The 19,027-nt window shown below is 51.7% G+C and overlaps 2 protein-coding genes across 5 annotated transcripts in view; both read left to right on the top strand.

Annotated features, from left to right (window-relative positions):
- LOC135899413 (dermonecrotic toxin SPH-like) overlaps nucleotides 1–19,027 on the top strand; it is a 95,331-nt gene that overhangs the window by 12,695 nt on the left and 63,609 nt on the right. The window lies entirely within an intron of this gene.
- Nucleotides 1,295–7,095, top strand: LOC139047092 (uncharacterized). Its single transcript, XM_070521052.1, has 3 exons — nucleotides 1,295–2,084; nucleotides 2,158–3,329; nucleotides 3,433–7,095. The coding sequence occupies exons 1-3, from the start codon at nucleotides 1,295–1,297 to the stop codon at nucleotides 7,093–7,095; spliced, it is 5,625 nt and encodes a 1,874-aa protein (XP_070377153.1).

The raw sequence follows: 19,027 nt of genomic DNA, 5'->3' as shown, positions 1-19,027 counted from the left end.
ATGTTCTCCCATGTCAACTCCATGAATGGTACACCGCCATTATTGCACTTCTCCTTTACCGAAATGTGTCCCCTAAAGAGAAAAGCCAGTGTACCACGTAGCAAGCAGGGGAAGTCGCATAAATTTAGCCGCTGCTTTATTGATCGTGAATAAGACCTTGAGCTTAACATAAGAAGCAACGGTATTGCGAATTTGCCTGCGCATTGTATTTTTTGCATGTACGGTCCGCGGCTTTAGTGGGTCAAGATTCTGAGGGGAATCGAGAATTACAGTGCCTCAGAGCTGATGGAACCGTTTTATATTGCATCGAGAATGAGCGCATATGCATTAGTGAAACTATTGTTTGTTTGTTTAGCATGCATGGCATGTTGCGGCGACATCATGCTCCTATTCTAATATATTTGTTTGTTCGTGCATGTGTAGTAAGCTCCTTGTATGAATGCCCCTGACAGAAAAAAAATTAATTGCACGTTTTGGCATTTGCGTGTCAACAACCTCTTGCATTGCCTTTAGTAGGCATGGCGCATTCCGTATTTTTTTTTCGGCCTAGCTTTACGTTCTTCAGCCCCCCATTGCCGCTCCCCCACGCACCCAGGTGAGCCTGGTCAATGCTATCAGTCAAGCGTTCAGACAGCCATAAGCTGCTGTGTCGAATTGGGTGCTCTCGGAAGGATGGGGGAATGCCGCGGGGTCACTATTGTCCTCCTTGTCGCCCTTCATCGCTGCCACCCCAAAACCCGGTCGGGCTAGGTTCAGCGGGGGAAAGTGGCGTTTACGCCGCATTCTTCGTTCACCCTTTCCTTTCGCTCTTTCCTTCTATGCGTCGCTAGCACGCCGACTGGGTGCAACACCGGGGAGTTTTGCTCGGACTGTCGATGAGAGAGGTCACGCAGCCTTTCGCTCCGACGACCTCGCCTCGCCAGCCGCACCCGACTCCACGTGGGCGGACGTGCTTGCACATCGTTCCGGCGTGTGCTGCATGAGCCGCGTGGCCACCGCCATCGCGTGCTGCCACGCATGCTCTGCGCGACCTCCTACGCCTACCTCGCTGCATCCTGCCTGCCATAGGATCCCTCCCCTTGCCCGGCGTCCACACTTCGAGTGTCGAGACACCGAGACGACACCTGCTCCACACACGGGTGTGGTGCTTTGTGCACGCGCCACGTGTGTTGTGTTGTGCGCGCGCTGCGCGTACCGAGCGAGAGTTTGTTTTTCGCGGCGGGGATGCGTTTTCCTATGCCGTGCTGATATCGTGCCCTGCGGTTTTGTTGTGTGAGCGTTTTTTTTTTAAATCATGAGTTTCCTTTCACCGGAAGGACGCCCACCGCGCGCGGGTCACCGTCGACATGCCAGCACGTCGCTCGTGACACTCGAGCCGTCTAATCTTCAAGAGCTCCGCGCGAGAGAAGAGCTCCAGAACCGTGCCGCGCACATTGTCGACGAATGGCTGCGCAAGCAAGCTACCACTACGCAACCAGCGGCTCCTGCTCTGCCTATGGCTGTACTCGACAGCACTGGGGCACCGGAAGCTGTTGTGGAATTACCCCAGGCGAGCCCCATCTCCCTGACGCAGGACTCCACCCTTGCTGAGAGGACTGCCGTCTCCCTCCCCTCTTCAGACGACGAGGAAGAAATGGATTCCTCGAGCTCGCGGAAACGCGCCCGTGAAGCTGAGAGTGAGGAGGACGACGTGGCCGGCCCTCGTAAGCAGCCATCAAGCGCCCCACCGTGCTCCGAGGCTCACGTATCACCCGACGTACGCTCGGAGCGGATGGATGTCGACAGCGCAATCCCTCGACAACCAGGAGTGACGGCCATCAAGTCGTCCCTGCCCCACGCACACGATGGTGGTGGTCTCGAAACGTCGGCGCCGGCTGTAGCGACCTGCCTGCCCCCGCTCCTTCAGAATGCGAGCGCCGTCTCTCGGAACCCTGATGAGTCATCAACTGCCTCCTTGGTTCTTACTCCAAGAGAGGGCGCGACTACTGATGATCACGCTCCACCAGCCACTGGACAGAGCGCAGCTGCCTACCTGAAGGATCCGCCAGCTCCTCCTTCAAAGCGCCTTGCCTCAAAAAAGAAGGGCAAGGGGAAGCGACGGACAACTCCAGGCAGCCAGCCCGCAGCCTCCAGCGACTGCTACCACCTCGGGCCCAGCGGCTTCTCCACAGCAACAGGCGCCACTGAAGAACACCCCCAACAGTGCTCAAATCGCACCCTCCCTGGCACCCGAGAACGGCGAACCAGCAGAGGATGCTTTCACCATGGTCCTCTCTAGGAACGCCCAGCGTCGCGCCAGGGCTCTACAAGCCGCCACCATACCGGTTGACCCAGCGGTGGTCGGGACGGCCCTGTTCCGCCCTTCTGGCCCGGGAGGGGCCTTCGAGCGAGGATCCCGCCTTGCTATTGCCGCTGTGCTCTCTGCGCTGCCAGGGGTGTCCGCGGTCCGGGTTAACACAAAAAGAAACATCGTGGCCGCGGACGCGACCTCGCAGGCCTGCTTGGAGAGGCTGCTCGCCACCACCGAGCTCCGCGGCATTCCCGTTGCTGCTCGTCCACCAGCTGTCCGTGGAAACAGCACGGGCTTTATACACGGCATTGACGACGAGACTACCGACGCAGAGCTGGCTGGTGCGATCGAGTCCAGTGTCCCTATCCTGTCTGCGACCCGCTCCGGCAACAAGGCGATGCTCCGCTTTAGCAGCCCGGTCCCTCCCGAGCATGTGTCCATATACAAGCTCCAGTTCCGGGTGAGGCCTGGAAGACCGCGTCCACTGCAGTGCCAGCAATGTGGCCGCTATGGGCACGTGGCTGCAACCTGCGACAGACCTACCAGCTGCCTGCACTGTGGGAGGTCACACGAGCGAGGAGAAAGCTGCCCAAATGCCGCCCACTGCAATAATTGTGGTGGCAATCACCCTGCTAATACTCCTGCCTGTCCCAGGTGGCAGGAAGAACGTAGGGTGGCAACCATCATGGCGACCGCCCCTACTCCCCTCTCTCGTCGTGCTGTCCGGGCCTCTGTGCGGGAAGAGACACAGCAGGCGAAGACCTCCACGCAAGTCTCATATGCACAGGCCCTAACCGGCCGCACACGAATTTACCAGTCGGCGATGCTCCCTCCTGGCCAGCCACCCAAAGCAGCCCCACGGACCCTCCGAGCCGGACCACCTGTAGCTACCACCACAACCCCGGAGGCACCAGCCACACCACCACCGCAGGCCTGTCCAGACCCCCGCGACCAGCTGATCGCGAGCCTGCAGCTGACGCTGAAGGCCATCGGAGAGATGCTGCCTGCTGATAGCCCACTCCGAGCCCTCTGCCTCCAGGCGGGCGGCGTGCCATCCACCCAACATCAGCATGGCTAGCATCTCATCGAGGTCCCGCCGCCGCCGCCCGAGGGTGCTCCAGTGGAACGTAAACTCGCTGCAGCGACGGCACGGCGAGCTGTGTGAGTACCTCCTGCGGTGCGACTTCGACGTCCTCGCACTGCAGGAGGTATACGCCGTGGCCGAGAACGTACGGCTTCCCGGCTACACTGGCTACTCGGGCGCCACCACCTGTGCCACACGCAGTTGCACTGCAGCGCCCTGCCTAGATGGAGCCCACAAGACAGGGAAGCCACGCACGGCAATCTACGTCCGCAGCACCCTGGCGCATGCTGTTCTACCTGTTGCTGACATCGCGGGTGGCCCCCTGGAGTCATGTGCCGTCACCGTACGCCTTGGCAGCCAAGACACCGCTGTGGCGAGCATCTACATTCGTCCAGGAAAGCCGTGGGATCCTTCCAGCCTCGTACAGCTGGCTGTTCGCCTCGGTGGCCATGCAGTCCTGTGCGGTGACTTCAACGCACACCACACGGATTGGGGTAGCCGCAGCTGCACCCGCCGAGGCAAGGACCTCACAGACGCCATCAGCCGAGCTGGCCTGCTGATGTTGAACACTGGGGAGCCTACCTACGTCCGCCGCGGAGCTCGCACGGCCATCGACCTCTCCCTCACCACCGAGCAGTGCTCCTACTCCTGGGCCACAACTCCGGACACATGGGGGTCTGACCACTTCCCTATCGTGATCAGCCCCGTGTCTGGGAGAAGGCCTAGGAGAAGAACTTACCACGTCACAGACTGGTCCCTGTTCCGGAAGCACTGCAGCAATTTGGGCGATGGCCGTGACTTCCTCAGCGCCATTGCGGATTGTGCTCAGGCTGCCACCGTACAGTGCTCTGCCCAACCAGATACCCCCGCTCCGGACCTCCACCTGCTCAACCTCCGCGCCTCCAGGCGCCGTATGGAGCGCAGAGCAATCCGGACGGGCAAGGCAGAGCATTGGACCGAGTACAGACGCGCGGATGCCCGCTGCAGGCGCCAGGCCCGGCGCAGGAGGAGCCAGAGCTGGAGGAGCCTCTGCTCTGCCATCGAGGACAGATCCAGGGGACCCCTGGCTTGGAGACTCCTCAAATCTCTCACCGGCAGGAGAACAAACCTACAACCTGTCCTCGCCGCTGCCATCACGCTGGGCATCAGCGAAGAGGCCCTTGCGGAGCTCCTCGCCGACCAGTTCGCGCCGGCTGTACCACGCACTGCAGCCATCCTGCCGGTAGGACAGCCTTCCCTCAGCCTGCCTAGCTGCTTGCATAACCATCACCCGGGGTGGACATCGAGCCAGATCACTGCTATCTGCCAGGACCCCCTGACGCTGCACGAGCTCCAAGTGGCCCTGAAGAGGGGGAAGCGCCACAGCGCACCAGGAGCCGACGGAGTGACGACCCAAATGCTCCGCAACCTGGCCGCCAGCGAGCAGCAGCGCCTGCTCGACTGCTATAACGACATCTGGAGGTCAGGGCAGGTGCCGGTGCAATGGCGCACAGCCATCGTGGCCCCCATCCTGAAGGCCGGAAAGCCGGTTGGAAACGTGAGCTCCTACCGGCCGGTCTCCCTCACTTCCGCCTCCTGTAAGGTGATGGAGGCCATTGCTTTGGTCCGACTGGACTGGGTGGCCCGTGCCCGTGGCTTCCTGGCCGATGAGCAGACGGGGTTCCGGCGGCGCCGATGCACCGCGGACTCCATCGCGGATGTGGTCTCCACGCTGGAAGAGGCCAAGGCCTGCGGTGACGCCGTGCTCCTGGTGCTTATCGACATCAAGGGGGCCTTCGACGGCCTGCCCCACCCAGTCGTTCAGCAGGCCCTGGACCTACTTGGCATCAACGGGAATCTGCGGCGGTTCATCTCGTCGTTCCTAGAGGAACGCACCCTCAGGGTACGAGTGGGCCGATCGAAGAGCTCCCCTCGGCCGGTGGCAGCGGGCGTGCCACAAGGGTCAGTGGTGAGCCCTTTCCTGTTCAACCTGGCCCTGGCCCGGCTTCCTGCTGCCCTGCCGATCGACCCCGACTATCCGGTGAGTGCCTCCATCTACGCGGACGACATCGCCCTGTGGGTGCGAAGCCCACCACACAACCACCGCAGCGCGCGCTCAGCCCTGCAAAGAGCTCTTGACACCGCCGCTGCTTACCTGAGCAGCATTGGCCTTGCCATCTCGGCAAGGAAGACGGAGGCCATGCTGCTCCACCCAAGAGCAGCCGCCCGCCGCACAGCACCCCGGCTCCACCTGGAAGGTGTCCAGTTACCCTGGAGCACTGCAGTGACGTACCTGGGGCTGCGCATTGATCACCGACTGTCCTGGCTACCTGCTGTCAAGACCCTGCATGTTCAGGTCCTCAGTGTCCGCAAGGCAGTCTCCCAGCTTCTTTCCCGAGGACAGGGCTGTACCACTGGGTGGGCACTACGGCTGTACGATGCAGCAGCCACCTCACGCCTGCGGTACGCCCTCCCACTCGTGGCACTACCACCAGCCCGTCTCAAGAAGCTGGAGCTGCAGCATCGGGCCGCGATTAGACTCTGCCTGGGCGCTCCCCGCAGCTCCCAAGTCGCTGCAACCTTGGCCGAGGCGGGAGCATGGCCCCTGTCACTCCTCCTCCTACAGCAGGGGCTACGCCATGTTGACCGCCTCCACCATGGACCAGACGGCAGTGCCCTGCTCTCCCGACTGCGCTCGCGGCCCCATTCACAGATGGGCAGACTCTGTGGGCTGTACGAAGAGGTGATTGGGAGGCCTCCAGCGAACAACGCACAACTGCCTCCTCCCCAGAGACCACCCATACCCATCACCACAGAGCTGCCCGGCGTTTCCAAACGGCGCTCCCCAACTTGTGCCCTTCAACAGACGGCTGCTTCCCTCCTGCATGAGGACCACGGTGGAAACCTGCAGATCTACGTTGACGGCTCGGTAATGCCGGACACAGGCTCGTCGACTGCGGCCTGCGTGGTGCCCGCTTTGGGGAAGAGCAAGCAGTGTCGCCTCCCCAACCATGCGACGTCAACAGCGGCAGAGGTTGCAGGCCTTCACCTGGCTGTGGACTTACTCGCAGAGGAGCTGCCAGTGACCCCAGTGACCATCTACTGCGACTCCAAGGCGGCACTCCTCAGCCTGCAGAGGCCAGAAAGGGCCAGCCTCGGGGTTGCCCTGCTCTCGTCGAGGCTGATGGCGCTCCAGGAGGCGGGCTGCTCAGTATCCCTGCACTGGCTTCCAGCCCACGTAGGGATACCGGGCAACGAGGAAGCAGATGCACTGGCAAAGCGTGCCCACCACTGCGTGGTCCCGCCCAGCCTGGCAGTGAAAGCCAGTGATTTCACATGCCACAGGCTTCGGCGCCATCTGCTGGCCTGCCATCCGGACAAGCGGATGTCCTTGGGCCGCCCTCCGCGACCACTTCCACAGCGCGGCCTCGCACGCAGGGAGACCTCCCTCCTTCTGCGACTGAGGATTGGCTGCTGTTGGACGGGTGCTCGCCGCCACCGGCACGGCCTCATCGCCTCTCCAGCCTGTGCCTCCTGTGGGGAGCCCGAGACCCTGGAGCACCTCCTGCTGGCCTGCGCTGCCTACCTGCAGCAGCGTGACCGTCTCCTGCAGGAGTTCCGACGACTGGGGCTTCCTTCTACACGACAGGAAGACATCCTCTTCCCTGGTCGTAGCGAGCTACCAGCCCTCCTGAGTGTCGTTGAGTACCTCGACTCGTCGGGGCTCTCGGCGAGACTCTAGGATTTTCTGCAAAGACGGATAGCCTCACGGCTACCCAAACCACTCTAGGCTACTCGAACTGCCCCAATCATCTGGCTCCTGCTGGATCACCGCTCCCTGGCCTTTCACCAGATCACCAATCCTACCGGACCCACTGGGCCCTTCCTGCCGGACTGCTCATCCGCTGCCATGGCGACCCTTTAACCCTCTACTCTCCTATCTCCTTTGCTCCCACTATCCCCCCCCACCCCCGTTGACGCTGAGCCGTGCTCCCGCAAGGGCTGCAGAAAACAGCGTCAACCTTTCCTTACCCCTTCAAGAACCACTTCTCTCTGCAACACCGCCTGAGTGCTTGCCGTCCGTTCTTGCCAGCGCACTCCTCTCGTGAAAAATGCTCGCTTGCGCTCGTCATTCCAGTGAGACGCCTACATATTGAAATACGCAGCAATATGGCCACGAATTTTTGTGAGTGTTAGAATTAATATAGGCGAAACAACAATTAGAAAAAAAGTCGGCGCTCGTGGCCACCGTCTTCGATGTGGGATGAACTCGGATACAAAGAAGCATGGATCATACAATGGTGAGTGCATTTGTTTTGCGCATGTTATTAGTTTTATCAGAAGCAATATCACCCAAGCTATATCACCCAAGCAATATCCCGCGGTATATATATTACTGAAACAGGCCTGGCTAATGTAGAGTGCCTGTAATTAAATAGCTCTTTTTATTTGCAGTCTTTGAATAGTGCCTGGAGTAGAACCACGTGTAAATCTCTGTGAATTTCACCCAAATTCCAGGACTATGATTTTATCAAACCACGCGTGCGGCCTGATCCTGCTAGTGATACCGAGGAACCGCGCTTCTTCTCACTGGTATAGGTCAAGCATCATTTCCAGCTGACAGTATTTCTTTCTTTTCGTATAATAAATGCTTCTTTTACTAGTGTTTCTTGACGGAACTTCTCGGTTTCCACATTAAAAATTTCGCACGAAGGCCGCATTGTGTCTACACAGTCTGAAACAAGGCTTTTTGTGCTGCAGCAGGTTTTGCTGCAATTTTTAATTTTAAAGTGTTACGCTGACTAGGTGTGAGCTGTAAACAAAGCGGACGGATCCTGCGCATTTTAGGTCTGTTCTAAATATTACGTTAGACCTTGTACAAGGTATGCCATATATCTCGAAATATCAAGAAGTGTTACCTGACAAATCTCTTGCAAGAAAGTTTCTTGATTCACCCCTTCGAACTCTCTGCTCAGACTTATAATATTGTGGCAGTATGGCGATTTTTCAAATGAAAACTCTCCCACATACATTTGTCATACCAACATCTCTGACAATGTTTCTTTTCATTTTACAGTGCAAACATTGCCTCCAAGTAATGGTGAAGTCGCTATGGGATATGGTAGCAATATCAACGAAACCACCGCGTTATCGTGGTCCTCGGGGGCCTGATAAGCCCGCTGTCATCCAAGCACTGACAAACCTGCCTACCGACGTCAGCTCCCTGCCCTGAAACCCCTGGCCAGCCCACCGTCCTCGGCCCCTTGCCCAATTCCTATCCTGAGGGCAGTGCCTGTAAATAAACTGTTTGAAGATAACCGAGCGTCACCCATCTAGGTCCACGAAAAATGCCTGTTTGTGAAAATTTATTCGCAAATAAACTGTCATAAACGTCAATTTCAGTATTCTTTTATTATTATTTGCAATCATATATGACTTCTGCTTCTTGACATCTTTTTGTCGAGCTTTCCTAGCTACTATTGAGGAAGACGGAAAGGGGACAATTGCTACAAAAAATGCCGCTAGCAAATTGTTTGCGGTAAGAATATGTGCGTGCTCTAAAGCCAGCATATCTAGAATATTCGTCATGCAAAGGGCATTGGCTCAAACCTGGCATTAAGAATGGCAACGATATGGCTCAACACTGGTACTACGCTGGCAGCACGATGGCTGCTGCATTGGCATAACATTGGCCCAATCTTGGCTTTAACGCTGGTCCCACGATGGCTGCTGCATTGGCATAACATTGGTCCAATCTTGGCTTTAACGCTGGGGCAGCATTGGATTGGGTTGCACTTTGCCAATATGCCAACATTGGTCAAACATTGGTACCAATTTCTGCCAGCATTGGGCCATGGTTGGACCAATGCTGGTGTGCTGCCTGGGTACCGTGGCCCCCGGTCGCTTTCCACAAAATATACACCTGTTGTAAGGTATAGCTTTGTCGGGACACTGAGAAGGATAGCTGATAGCAGCCGTATTACGTGATCTAACACTTGAATAAGATTGTTCGTACAAAGGCTGTGTTTGATCTAGCCATACTTCTCACAGACAATTTCCATAGCGTACCACTATTTTTCGCGTAATTTGATCTTGGCAGCAGATATATATATATATATATATATATATATATATATATATATATATATATATATATTCATATCAGAAGAAGCCAAGAAACACTGACACCCACCTGCGTTCCCACCTGCGGCAAGTTGTTTTTTCATCCACTTTAATTTCATTAATTTATCATTTCTTTATTTTCATTTATTAAGCTCAAGTATTTTCCCCTATGTTGGCCTTGGTGCCAGTGTTTGTTGGTTTCTTATGATATGACTAATAAAAATCGGGCCCCTCGGGTAACCCCCTTTCTTCTCGTTATATACTGACACGTGTACTTATCTGTATCGGACAACCACGTTTCACCGCCTAACAAATGTAATCGCACAGCGTGGGACGCGCCTGCATGTATCCGAAGTTTCTGGAACGTTATCGATGCTTCTATCCGTTTTCTGTTGTCGCCGAACCTTATGTTATCTCATTTCATCACCTGACGCGACTGGTGTAGAACTTTGTGGAAAGCACGCGGGTCCGAACGATTAGTCTGGAACATTCGACGACTGCTCTATAAAAGCCGACGCGCTTGACCCGCTGATCAGATATTCGATGATCGCCGACTGTGTTCGCCGCTATCCTTGTGCTATAAGTGTAGCCTGTTTTGTGGGCACAGGTTCGCCCAATAAAATTTAGTTTTGTCGTTCACAGTGGCGCTACTGTGTTCTTCAACGTCACCACTACGTAAAATTATATATATATATATATATATATATATATATATATATATATATATATATATATATATATATATATATATATATATATCACGCATGAAGAACTAAATAAAGAAGCATTAAGGCTCAATAATTAAACGCAACGCTTCCAAATCAGCCAGAAACGTTAACATTTAAACTGCGGCCTATCCTTTCAAAGTAAAAAATATGTGAAAAGCAGAGTTCTTTGGGACGTTGGGAAACCTAGCTAATACAGCAGCATGACACTTTCGAGCACTGGCTCGCAATTGTTTTTAACGCTATATATGATCAGCACGATTTACCATCGCACATGAACTTGGCGAACTCTTCCGCTTTCGTTCGCCAAATTTCACCTTAGTTGTAGTAGTAATTGCGTCAGCGAGGCCGTCTAAGTATCACAGAGCTTGTAAAATGGACTAATAACGCTATGGAGGACTTGCATATGTATTGCTACACGTGTGTGGCATTTGATTGTTTGAACGAGGTGCCTGGGCGCCTTCCTTCGAGAAAAGAGAAGGAAGGACGAACTGGGCTCGCGCGGTGAATCTAACCGGTTAGCGCGGCAACCGGTTTCGTAAATATAAGAAGTACATAGTTGCTCGTCTTACTGACTCGTGCATCGCGTAACATTGTGGTGGAGGTGGAACGTTCCCCGTCCTCGCCACGGAGCTCCGAAGCTGCCGCAACGTCACCTTCTCAGCCAAGGTTTCCGATGAAACCATGCCGTCGCCACCCACAGCTGCGGCGCCAACCAGAACGTACGTTACGGTTCCTAGTCCCCGTGATCCTGGGACATTCTCCGCCCAAAATGGCATTGACGGCGACGACTGGCTCAGCATGTATGAGCGTGTTAGCCAAAGCCGCCACTGGGACCCTACCATTATGCTTGTCAATGTGATTTTTTGTCTGGACGGGCCACCGCGTGTCTGGTTTCACAACCATGAGGTCGAGCTCTCCAGCGTGGACATTTTCAAAGAAAGGCCTCGCGACCTATTTGGCAACCCGTCAGGCTGCCTGAAAAGAGCTTGCCACCCGTGTCCAGTCGTCGACCGAATCCTATGTCTCCTACATACAGGAAGTGCTCGCGCTTTGCCGGAAACTCGATGAGCACATGACCAAGGTTGTCAAGGTGGGCCATATCCTAAAAGGCATCGCGGACGACGCCTTGAATTTGCTGGTGTATAACGACGTTTCTACCCTCAACGCCATCCTCAAAGAATGCCGCTGCTTCGAGGTAGCCAAAAGCCGCCGCGTTGTCCCACAGTTTTCCCGGCTCCCAAACACCCCTGCCACGTCCTCTTGTTCCGCTCTTACCTCCACACGACCATTTCAAGAGAACGTCACACGTATCGTTCGTAGTGAGATTGAAGCGGCGAGTCCGGCCCCCTTCATTCACGACCCCTTGATGGTACCTTCTACCAAGTGGCCCCCACTATTCCCGTTATTAAAATAGTTGTGCAGCAAAAAATTGCAAACCTTGGCATCCCTACCACCTGCTCTGTCTGCTGACCTGAATCGGAACCCATTCCCACGGCTACAACCTGTAATGACCATTATTTCGCTCCCAGACCACGTACTCCTGCTGAAGGGCGAACCCTAGACGACAAACCAATCTGCTTCCGCTGCCACCGCGTTGGTCATGTAGGTAGCCACTACCACAGCAGCTAGATGGACCGTACTGGAGCTCATTCCCTGCCCCTCGGACATACGCCGTCGCTCGCCGTTATTCACCTCGCCGTCTGTACCCTACTTCTGATGCCCCTGACAGTCGCTCCTCCGTGCTATCGCCGTCGCCTCAACGCTGTCGCTCCTCGTCACTCCAACCTCGCCGCTTTTCCTCGCCAAACCGACGGAGGGAAAACTAGGCCATGCAGCTCATAGAGGTCCCAGGTGGCACGTCAGGTTGGGCCAACGTTGGAAACATATTGGCACTTCTTGGCCCAATGACGGCCTAAGATTAACAGCGTGGTTCCAATATTGGCTGTGCCATTCTGGTTCCTGGCCCAATGTTGGCCTAAGGTTAACAGCGTGGCGCCAATCTTGGCTGTGCCATTCTGATAGAGATCCAACGTTGGCCTACATTACACAGTCAGTAAACAATATTGGCTGTGCCATTCTGATAGAGATCCAATGTTGGCCCACTTTACACAGTCAGTAAACAATATTGGCTGTGCCATTCTGATAGAGATCCAATGTTGGCCCACTTTACACAGTCAGTAAACAATATTGGCTGTGCCATTCTGAGAGAGATCCAATGTTGGCCCACTTTACACAGTCAGTAAACAATGTTGGCACTGCCGTTCAACAAGGCGGAAATTATTGGACCGACTTTCGTATGGATTTGCCAATATGGGTTACTAGTTGGCTTTCTTTGGAGGACATTGACCCGTACTAAGCTAATTTTCGCCTTGTCGGCTTTTAGTGCTCTACGACTTGCTGAGATTGAACAACGTGTTTTGAAAACTAACGCACTGACCACAGGCACACTGCGCAGGAACCAAAAATATGTTCTCCCATGTCAACTCCATGAATGGTACACCGCCATTATTGCACTTCTCCTTTACCGAAATGTGTCCCCTAAAGAGAAAAGCCAGTGTACCACGTAGCAAGCAGGGGAAGTCGCATAAATTTAGCCACTACTTTATTGATCGTGAAGAAGAACTTGAGCTTTCCATAAGAAGCAACGGTATTGCGAATTTGCCTGCGCATTGTATTTTTTGCATGTACGCTCCACGGCTTTAGTGGGCCAGGATTCTGAGGAGAATCGAGAATTACAGTGCCTCAGAGCTGATGGAACCGTTTTATATTGCATCGAGATGAAGCGCATATGCATTAGTGAAACTATTGTTTGTTTGTTTAGCATGCATTGCATGTTGCGGCGACATAATCATCATGCTCCTATTCTAATATATTTGTTTGTTCGTGCATGTGTAGTAAGCTCTTTGTATTAATGCCCCTGACAGAAAAAAAAAATTAATTGCACGTTTTCGCATTCGCGTGTCAACAACCTCTTGTCTTTGCCTTTAGTAGGCACGGCGCATTCCGGATTTTTTTTTTCGGCCTAGCTTTCCGTCCGTCAGCCCCCCCTTGCCTCTCCCCCACGCACCCAGGTGAGCCTGGTCAATGCTATCAGTCAAGCATTCAGACAGCCATAAGCTGCTGTGTCGAATTGGGTGTTCTCGGAAGCATGGGGGAAAGCGGCGGGGTCACTATTGTCCTCCTTGTCGCCCTCCATCGCTGCCACCCCAAAACGCGGTCGGGCTAGGTCCAGGGGGGGAAAGTGGCGTTTACGCCGTATTCTTCGTTCACCCTTTCCTTTCACTCTTTCCTTCTATGCGTCGCTAGCACGCCGACTGGGTGCAACACCGCCTGAGTGCTTGCCGTCTTGTCCGTTCTTGCCAGCGCACTCCTCTCGTGAAAAATGCTCGCTTGCGGTCGTCATTCCTACTGAGAAGCCTACATCTTGAAATACGCAGCAATGTGGCCACGAATTTTTGTGAGTGTTAGAATTATTATAGGCGAAACAACAATTAGAAAAAAAGTCGGCGCTCGTGGCCACCGTCTTCGATGTGGGATGAACTCGGATACAAAGAAGCATGGATCATACAATGGTGAGTGCATTTGTTTTGCGCATGTTATAAGTTTTATCAGAAGCAATATCACCCAAGCTATATCACCCAAGCAATATCACGCGGTATATATGTTACTGAAACAGGCCTGGCTAATGTAGAGTGCCTGTAATTAAATAGCTCTTTTTATTTGCAGCCTTTGAATACTGCCTGGAGTAGAACCACCTGTAAATCTCTGTGAATTTCACCCAAATTCCAGGACTATGATTTTATCAAGCCACGCGCGCGGCCTGATCCTGCTAGTGATACCGAGGAACCACGGTTCTCACTGGTATAGGTCAAGCATCATTCCCAGCTGACAGTATTTCTTTCTTTTTGTATAATAAATGCTTCTTTTACTAGTGTTTCTTGACGGAACTTCTCGGTTTCCACATTAAAAATTTCGCACGAAGGCCGCATTGTGTCTACACAGTCTGAAACTAGGCTTTTTGTGCTGCAACAATTTTTAAGTATAAAGTGCTACGCTGACTAGGTGTGGCCTGTAAACAAAGCGGACGGATCCTGCGCATATTATGTCTGTTCTAAATATTACGTTACACCTTGTACAAGGTATGCCATATATGTCGAAATATTAAGAAGTGTTACTTGACAAATCTCTTGCAAGAAAGTTTCTTGATTCACCCCTTCGAACTCTCCCCAGTTGAAAAACACAACAGGAAATTTTAACATTCTGTTGTATTTTGGGACGTTGTTTCTGTAGTTCTGTTGTCTGTAGTTCTGTTGTCTGTAGTTCTGTTGTCTGTAGTTCTGTTGCCTGTAGTTCTGTTGCCTGTAGTTCTGTTGCCTGTAGTTCTGTTGCCTGTAGTTCTGTTGCCTGTAGTTCTGTTGCCTGTAGTTCTGTTGCCTGTAGTTCTGTTGCCTGTAGTTCTGTTGCCTGTAGTTCTGTTGCCTGTAGTTCTGTTGCCTGTAGTTCTGTTGCCTGTTCTGTTGTCTGTAGTGTGACGTCCTGTAGTAGAAAGTTCTGTAGTTCTTGATCAATATTTAATTAATAATTGACAGAGACGTCCGTAAGATTATGTAAATTTGTTAGCACAAAAAAGAAAAACATAAAAGTAAAAAAAAATTAAAAAAAACGTCCTTGCCTAGGATTCGAACATGCGACCTCTCCATTCCTAGCCCGGCATCTTACCACTGCACCACGCCTTTTTTTTTTTTTTTCTTTATTGCCTGTTTGCAGCACAAACCAAGAACACATTCAAACGCTAAAACATGTCAACCACACTTTGGCTAACATTATATATTAAAATCGCTTCAGCTTGATCAGTTCATCAAGAATAGCCACCCACTCGGGAGGCTCACTTTGGGCACGATATATTTCCCGAATATACGCGACACTTTCGATGAAGTTTATTCTCGCCGGACGGGCATCGACATCGGAGTGTCGCACTGCCATTCTCGTTTTCCACAGACTGTGGAGGCCAAGGAGCATAAACATATCGTACGGAACTCCTCCTTCGTTATCGGTTGGCAAATATCGAATACCAAGAGGTGTAATCGGTAGTTCTTTTTTAAGTGTACGTTGTAAGACATCCCAATGAAATATTGCATCCCAGCAATCGATGAAAACGTGTTCAATGGTCTCTGGCTTTTTACAAAGTAAGCAGTTTACTGTCCATGGCACATATATTCCTTTTTCGTCTAACCATGTTTTTACGGGTAGCGTGTTTGTATGCAGCTTAAAGAAAAACGTTTTTTGAGAGGGTCTAACTGGCATTTTTTTCACCCGTTTCAGTACATCATCTCCTTGGCCTCCCCAGTTTACAGACCTGTACAATGGTATTGGCAACATTGTATCAACTAAGTCTTTATACAGTGTTTTTCTTGTCACAGAGCACAGATATTCCATGGAAAACCGCACACGCAACATACGAAGTGACTCAACCACTTCGCGCAGATATCCCCTAATACTTCCTCCCTTCACATCACTGGTCGTTACAACATATTGCGGCAGTGCTTTTCCCAAACGAACTTGAATTACTGTGCGTAGAAAATCATTTCTCTGATCCCGAAAAAAAAGAAAACGCGACACAATTTGTCTAATAAACAAATGCGACAGACCTAGCCCACCACTTCGAGCTGAACTGCACCACGCCTGACATGCTTTTCGAGTGTACGTTTTGGCCATGTGAATAGTACGACGTGCTGATGCGCTGATGTTTACATTTGCATTTTGAGAGCCAAGATCCGCTATCACTCCACCGCGTCAAGTGCCGCATCTCTAGAAGAGCAAGAGTGTTCGTACCATCGACAAGTACATCGTGCAGTGCTAGAACATCGATTTTGATGTACGATATCCATATTAAATAAGAAATTCAGAAATAGACAACGTTGACTTTTAGGGTTATTACTGCTAGTTTCGACAGTTGTCTCTCGTTCTTTACACTTTTGAGCGCGCATAAAATTCGTGTGTTCAATGCAAAATAGCTACATAAACATTCGTGGATGAGAGTTCTTTCTGACAGCATACTGGCTTCTCACGGCAGCACTGTATCAGATTAATGAGACCCGAGCGAGACAGCTTTTCACGCAACTTTGTGGAACAACCGAAATCTTCTTTTCCGCTTCGCATAAGCTTGTGAAATATTCCTGGGAAATTAACTAATGTGTCAGTGTAACAGCACATGTAAGTCCACAGGCCTGTGTGCCACATCTTACCAAAAAAAGAAACGGATACGCAGCCATTCCCGCAGATGGTATGATTTTGATCAGCGGCCGATTTTGAGGAGGCCGGTAGGGCGTTGCTGGTGCCGCGTCGTCACGGCACAATTATAACTATTCGCCACGTCGACTTTAATACAGGTGTCGGTGCCATCGGTGTCAGCATTGCCGGCTTCAGAGAAGCGCGATTGAATACCGCGCAGGAGAAAAGTACAGTGTACACTACCGATGCAAAAACATACAATTTTAAAGGACCGCGACGGGAAGCGCTTCTGTTGCGACTTCGGAACTCTTGGCCGTCGCGACCGAATGTTTCTGCTGCGACGTCAGAATTGGTGTCGTAACGTCGGAGTCGCTGTCAGGATATAAAGCTGTTGTTCCGACTTAATAACTCTTGTTGTCGCGACAGAATGCTTCTGTTGCGAAATCAGAATTTCTGTCGTAACGTCAGAAATGTCTCCCAATTAAGAAATGTCAACAACTTCTGTCGTACAACAGAATTTCTGTAGTTGCGACAGGAATTCCTTTTGTCTTTTTCAATCGGGCACTACAGAAGCTTGTCGCATCACACAATTTCAGTGCACTTCTGTTGTCATCATTGGGTATATGTTGCGGCGATAGGTTTCCGTTGTGGAACAGTTCTCTGTAGTACAACAGAAGTTTGTCCATTACTTCAGGAACACTTATGTTATGACAACTGGGGGCCTGTTGCAATGATAGGTTTCTGTCGTACAACAACATTTTTCTGTAGTACAACAGAAGTTGGTCGCATTACATCAGGAACACTTCTGTTGTGACAATTGGGGGCCTGTTGCCACAATAGGTTTCTGTAGTATTTCAACAGCTTTCTGTAGCACTACAGAAGTTTTTCGGGTTACTTCAGGAGCATTTCTGTTGGGACAACAGGCTGCCTGTAGTGATGACAAATTTTTCTGTAGTACTACAAAAATCTGTTGTAGAGCTTCAGCTTTCTGTTGTAACAACAGACATACGACAGACTGTACTTCTGTAGTAGCAACAACAAATGTCTGTTGTACATCATAAAAGTCTGTCGCTCCATCAGGAATCTGTAGTTACTACAGAAAAATCCTGTTGTACAACAGAAATTTCTGTAGTACTGAACACAACCTCTGTTGTCATTTTCAACTGGGTCTGCTCAGACTTATAATATTGTTGCAGTATGGCGATTTTTCAAATGAAAACTCTCCCACATACATTTGTCATACCAACATCTCTGGCATTGCTTCTTTTCATTTTACAGTGCAAACATTTCCTCCAAGTAATGGTGAAGTCGCTATGGGATATGGTGGCAATATCAACGAAACCACCGCGTTATCGTGGTCCTCGGGGGCCTGATAAGGCCGCTGTCATCCAAGCACTGACAAACCTGCCTACCGACGTCAGCTCCCTGCCCTGAAACACCTGGCCAGCCCACCGTCCTCGGCATCTTGCTCAATTCCTATCCTGAGGGCAGTGCCTGTAAATAAACTGTTTGAAGATAACCGAGCGTCACCCATCTAGGTCCACGGAAAATGCCTGTTTGTGAAAATTTATTCGCAAATAAACTGTCATAAACGTCAATTTCAGTATTCTTTTATTATTATTTGCAATCATATATGACTCCTGCTTCTTGACATCTTTTTGTCGAGCTTTCCTAGCTACTATTGAGGAAGACGGTAAGGGGACAATTGCTACAAAAAATGCCGCTAGCAAAATGTTTGCGGTAAGAATATGTGCGTGCTCTAAAGCCAGCATATCTAGAATATTCGTCATGCAAAGGGCATTGCCTCAAAGCTGGCATTAATAATGGCAACGATATGGCTCAACACTGGTCCTACGCTGGCAGCACGATGGCTGCTGCATTGGCATAACATTGGCCCAATCTTGGCTTTAACGCTGGTCCTACGATGGCTGCTGCATTGGCATAACATTGGTCCAATCTTGGCTTTAACGCTGGTCCTACGCTGGCAGCACAATGGCTGCTGCATTGGCATAAAATTGGTCCACTCTTGGCTTTACCGCTGGTCCTACGCTGGCAGCACAATGGCTGCTGCATTGGAATGACATTGGTCCAATCTTGGCTTTAACGCTGGGCCAGCATTGATTGGGTTGCATTTTGCCAATATGCCAACATTGGTCCAACATTGGTACCAATTTCTGCCAGCATTGGGCCATGGTTGGACCAATGCTGGTGTGCTGCCTGGGGTAGTTCTGCATCACGTTCGTTCTGTCCAAATCCTTCGTTGACGCTTCTCAGCAACACGAACCTAATCGAAGTAGACGTAGATGGTGTTCTGTTTACGGCAATAATTGATACTGGATCCCAAGTGTCCATAATGAGCGATAACCTATGTCGTCGCCTCAAAAAAGTTCCTACGCCTGCCATGACTCGAACCGTACGCGTCGCCAATGGCGCCACTGTTGCCGTCAGTCGTGTGTGCACTGCTCGCATAGGAATTGCTGGCCGCCAAGTTCCAGTCCTGTTCACCGTGCTGACCAGTTGCCCTCATGACCTAATCTTCGGTCTCGATTTCCTGACGACGCATTCCGCCCTCATCGACTGTTCCACCCGGTA

The sequence above is a fragment of the Dermacentor albipictus genome, chromosome 6 (assembly GCF_038994185.2).
Source record: "Dermacentor albipictus isolate Rhodes 1998 colony chromosome 6, USDA_Dalb.pri_finalv2, whole genome shotgun sequence".
NCBI classification, from domain to species: Eukaryota; Metazoa; Arthropoda; class Arachnida; order Ixodida; family Ixodidae; genus Dermacentor; species Dermacentor albipictus.
This window is presented reverse-complemented; position numbering and strand designations above follow the sequence as displayed.

What these genes read in the sequence shown, in the direction of transcription:
- LOC139047092 (XM_070521052.1), top strand. Translation starts at nt 1,295, where the DNA reads ATGAGTTTCCTTTCACCGGAAGGACGCCCACCGCGCGCGGGTCACCGT. An exon ending in CCTTGCCTCAAAAAAGAAGG is followed by an intron (nt 2,085 to 2,157) that starts GCAAGGGGAAGC and finishes CCTCGGGCCCAG; the next exon opens with CGGCTTCTCCACAGCAACAG. An exon ending in TCCGAGCCCTCTGCCTCCAG is followed by an intron (nt 3,330 to 3,432) that starts GCGGGCGGCGTG and finishes AACTCGCTGCAG; the next exon opens with CGACGGCACGGCGAGCTGTG.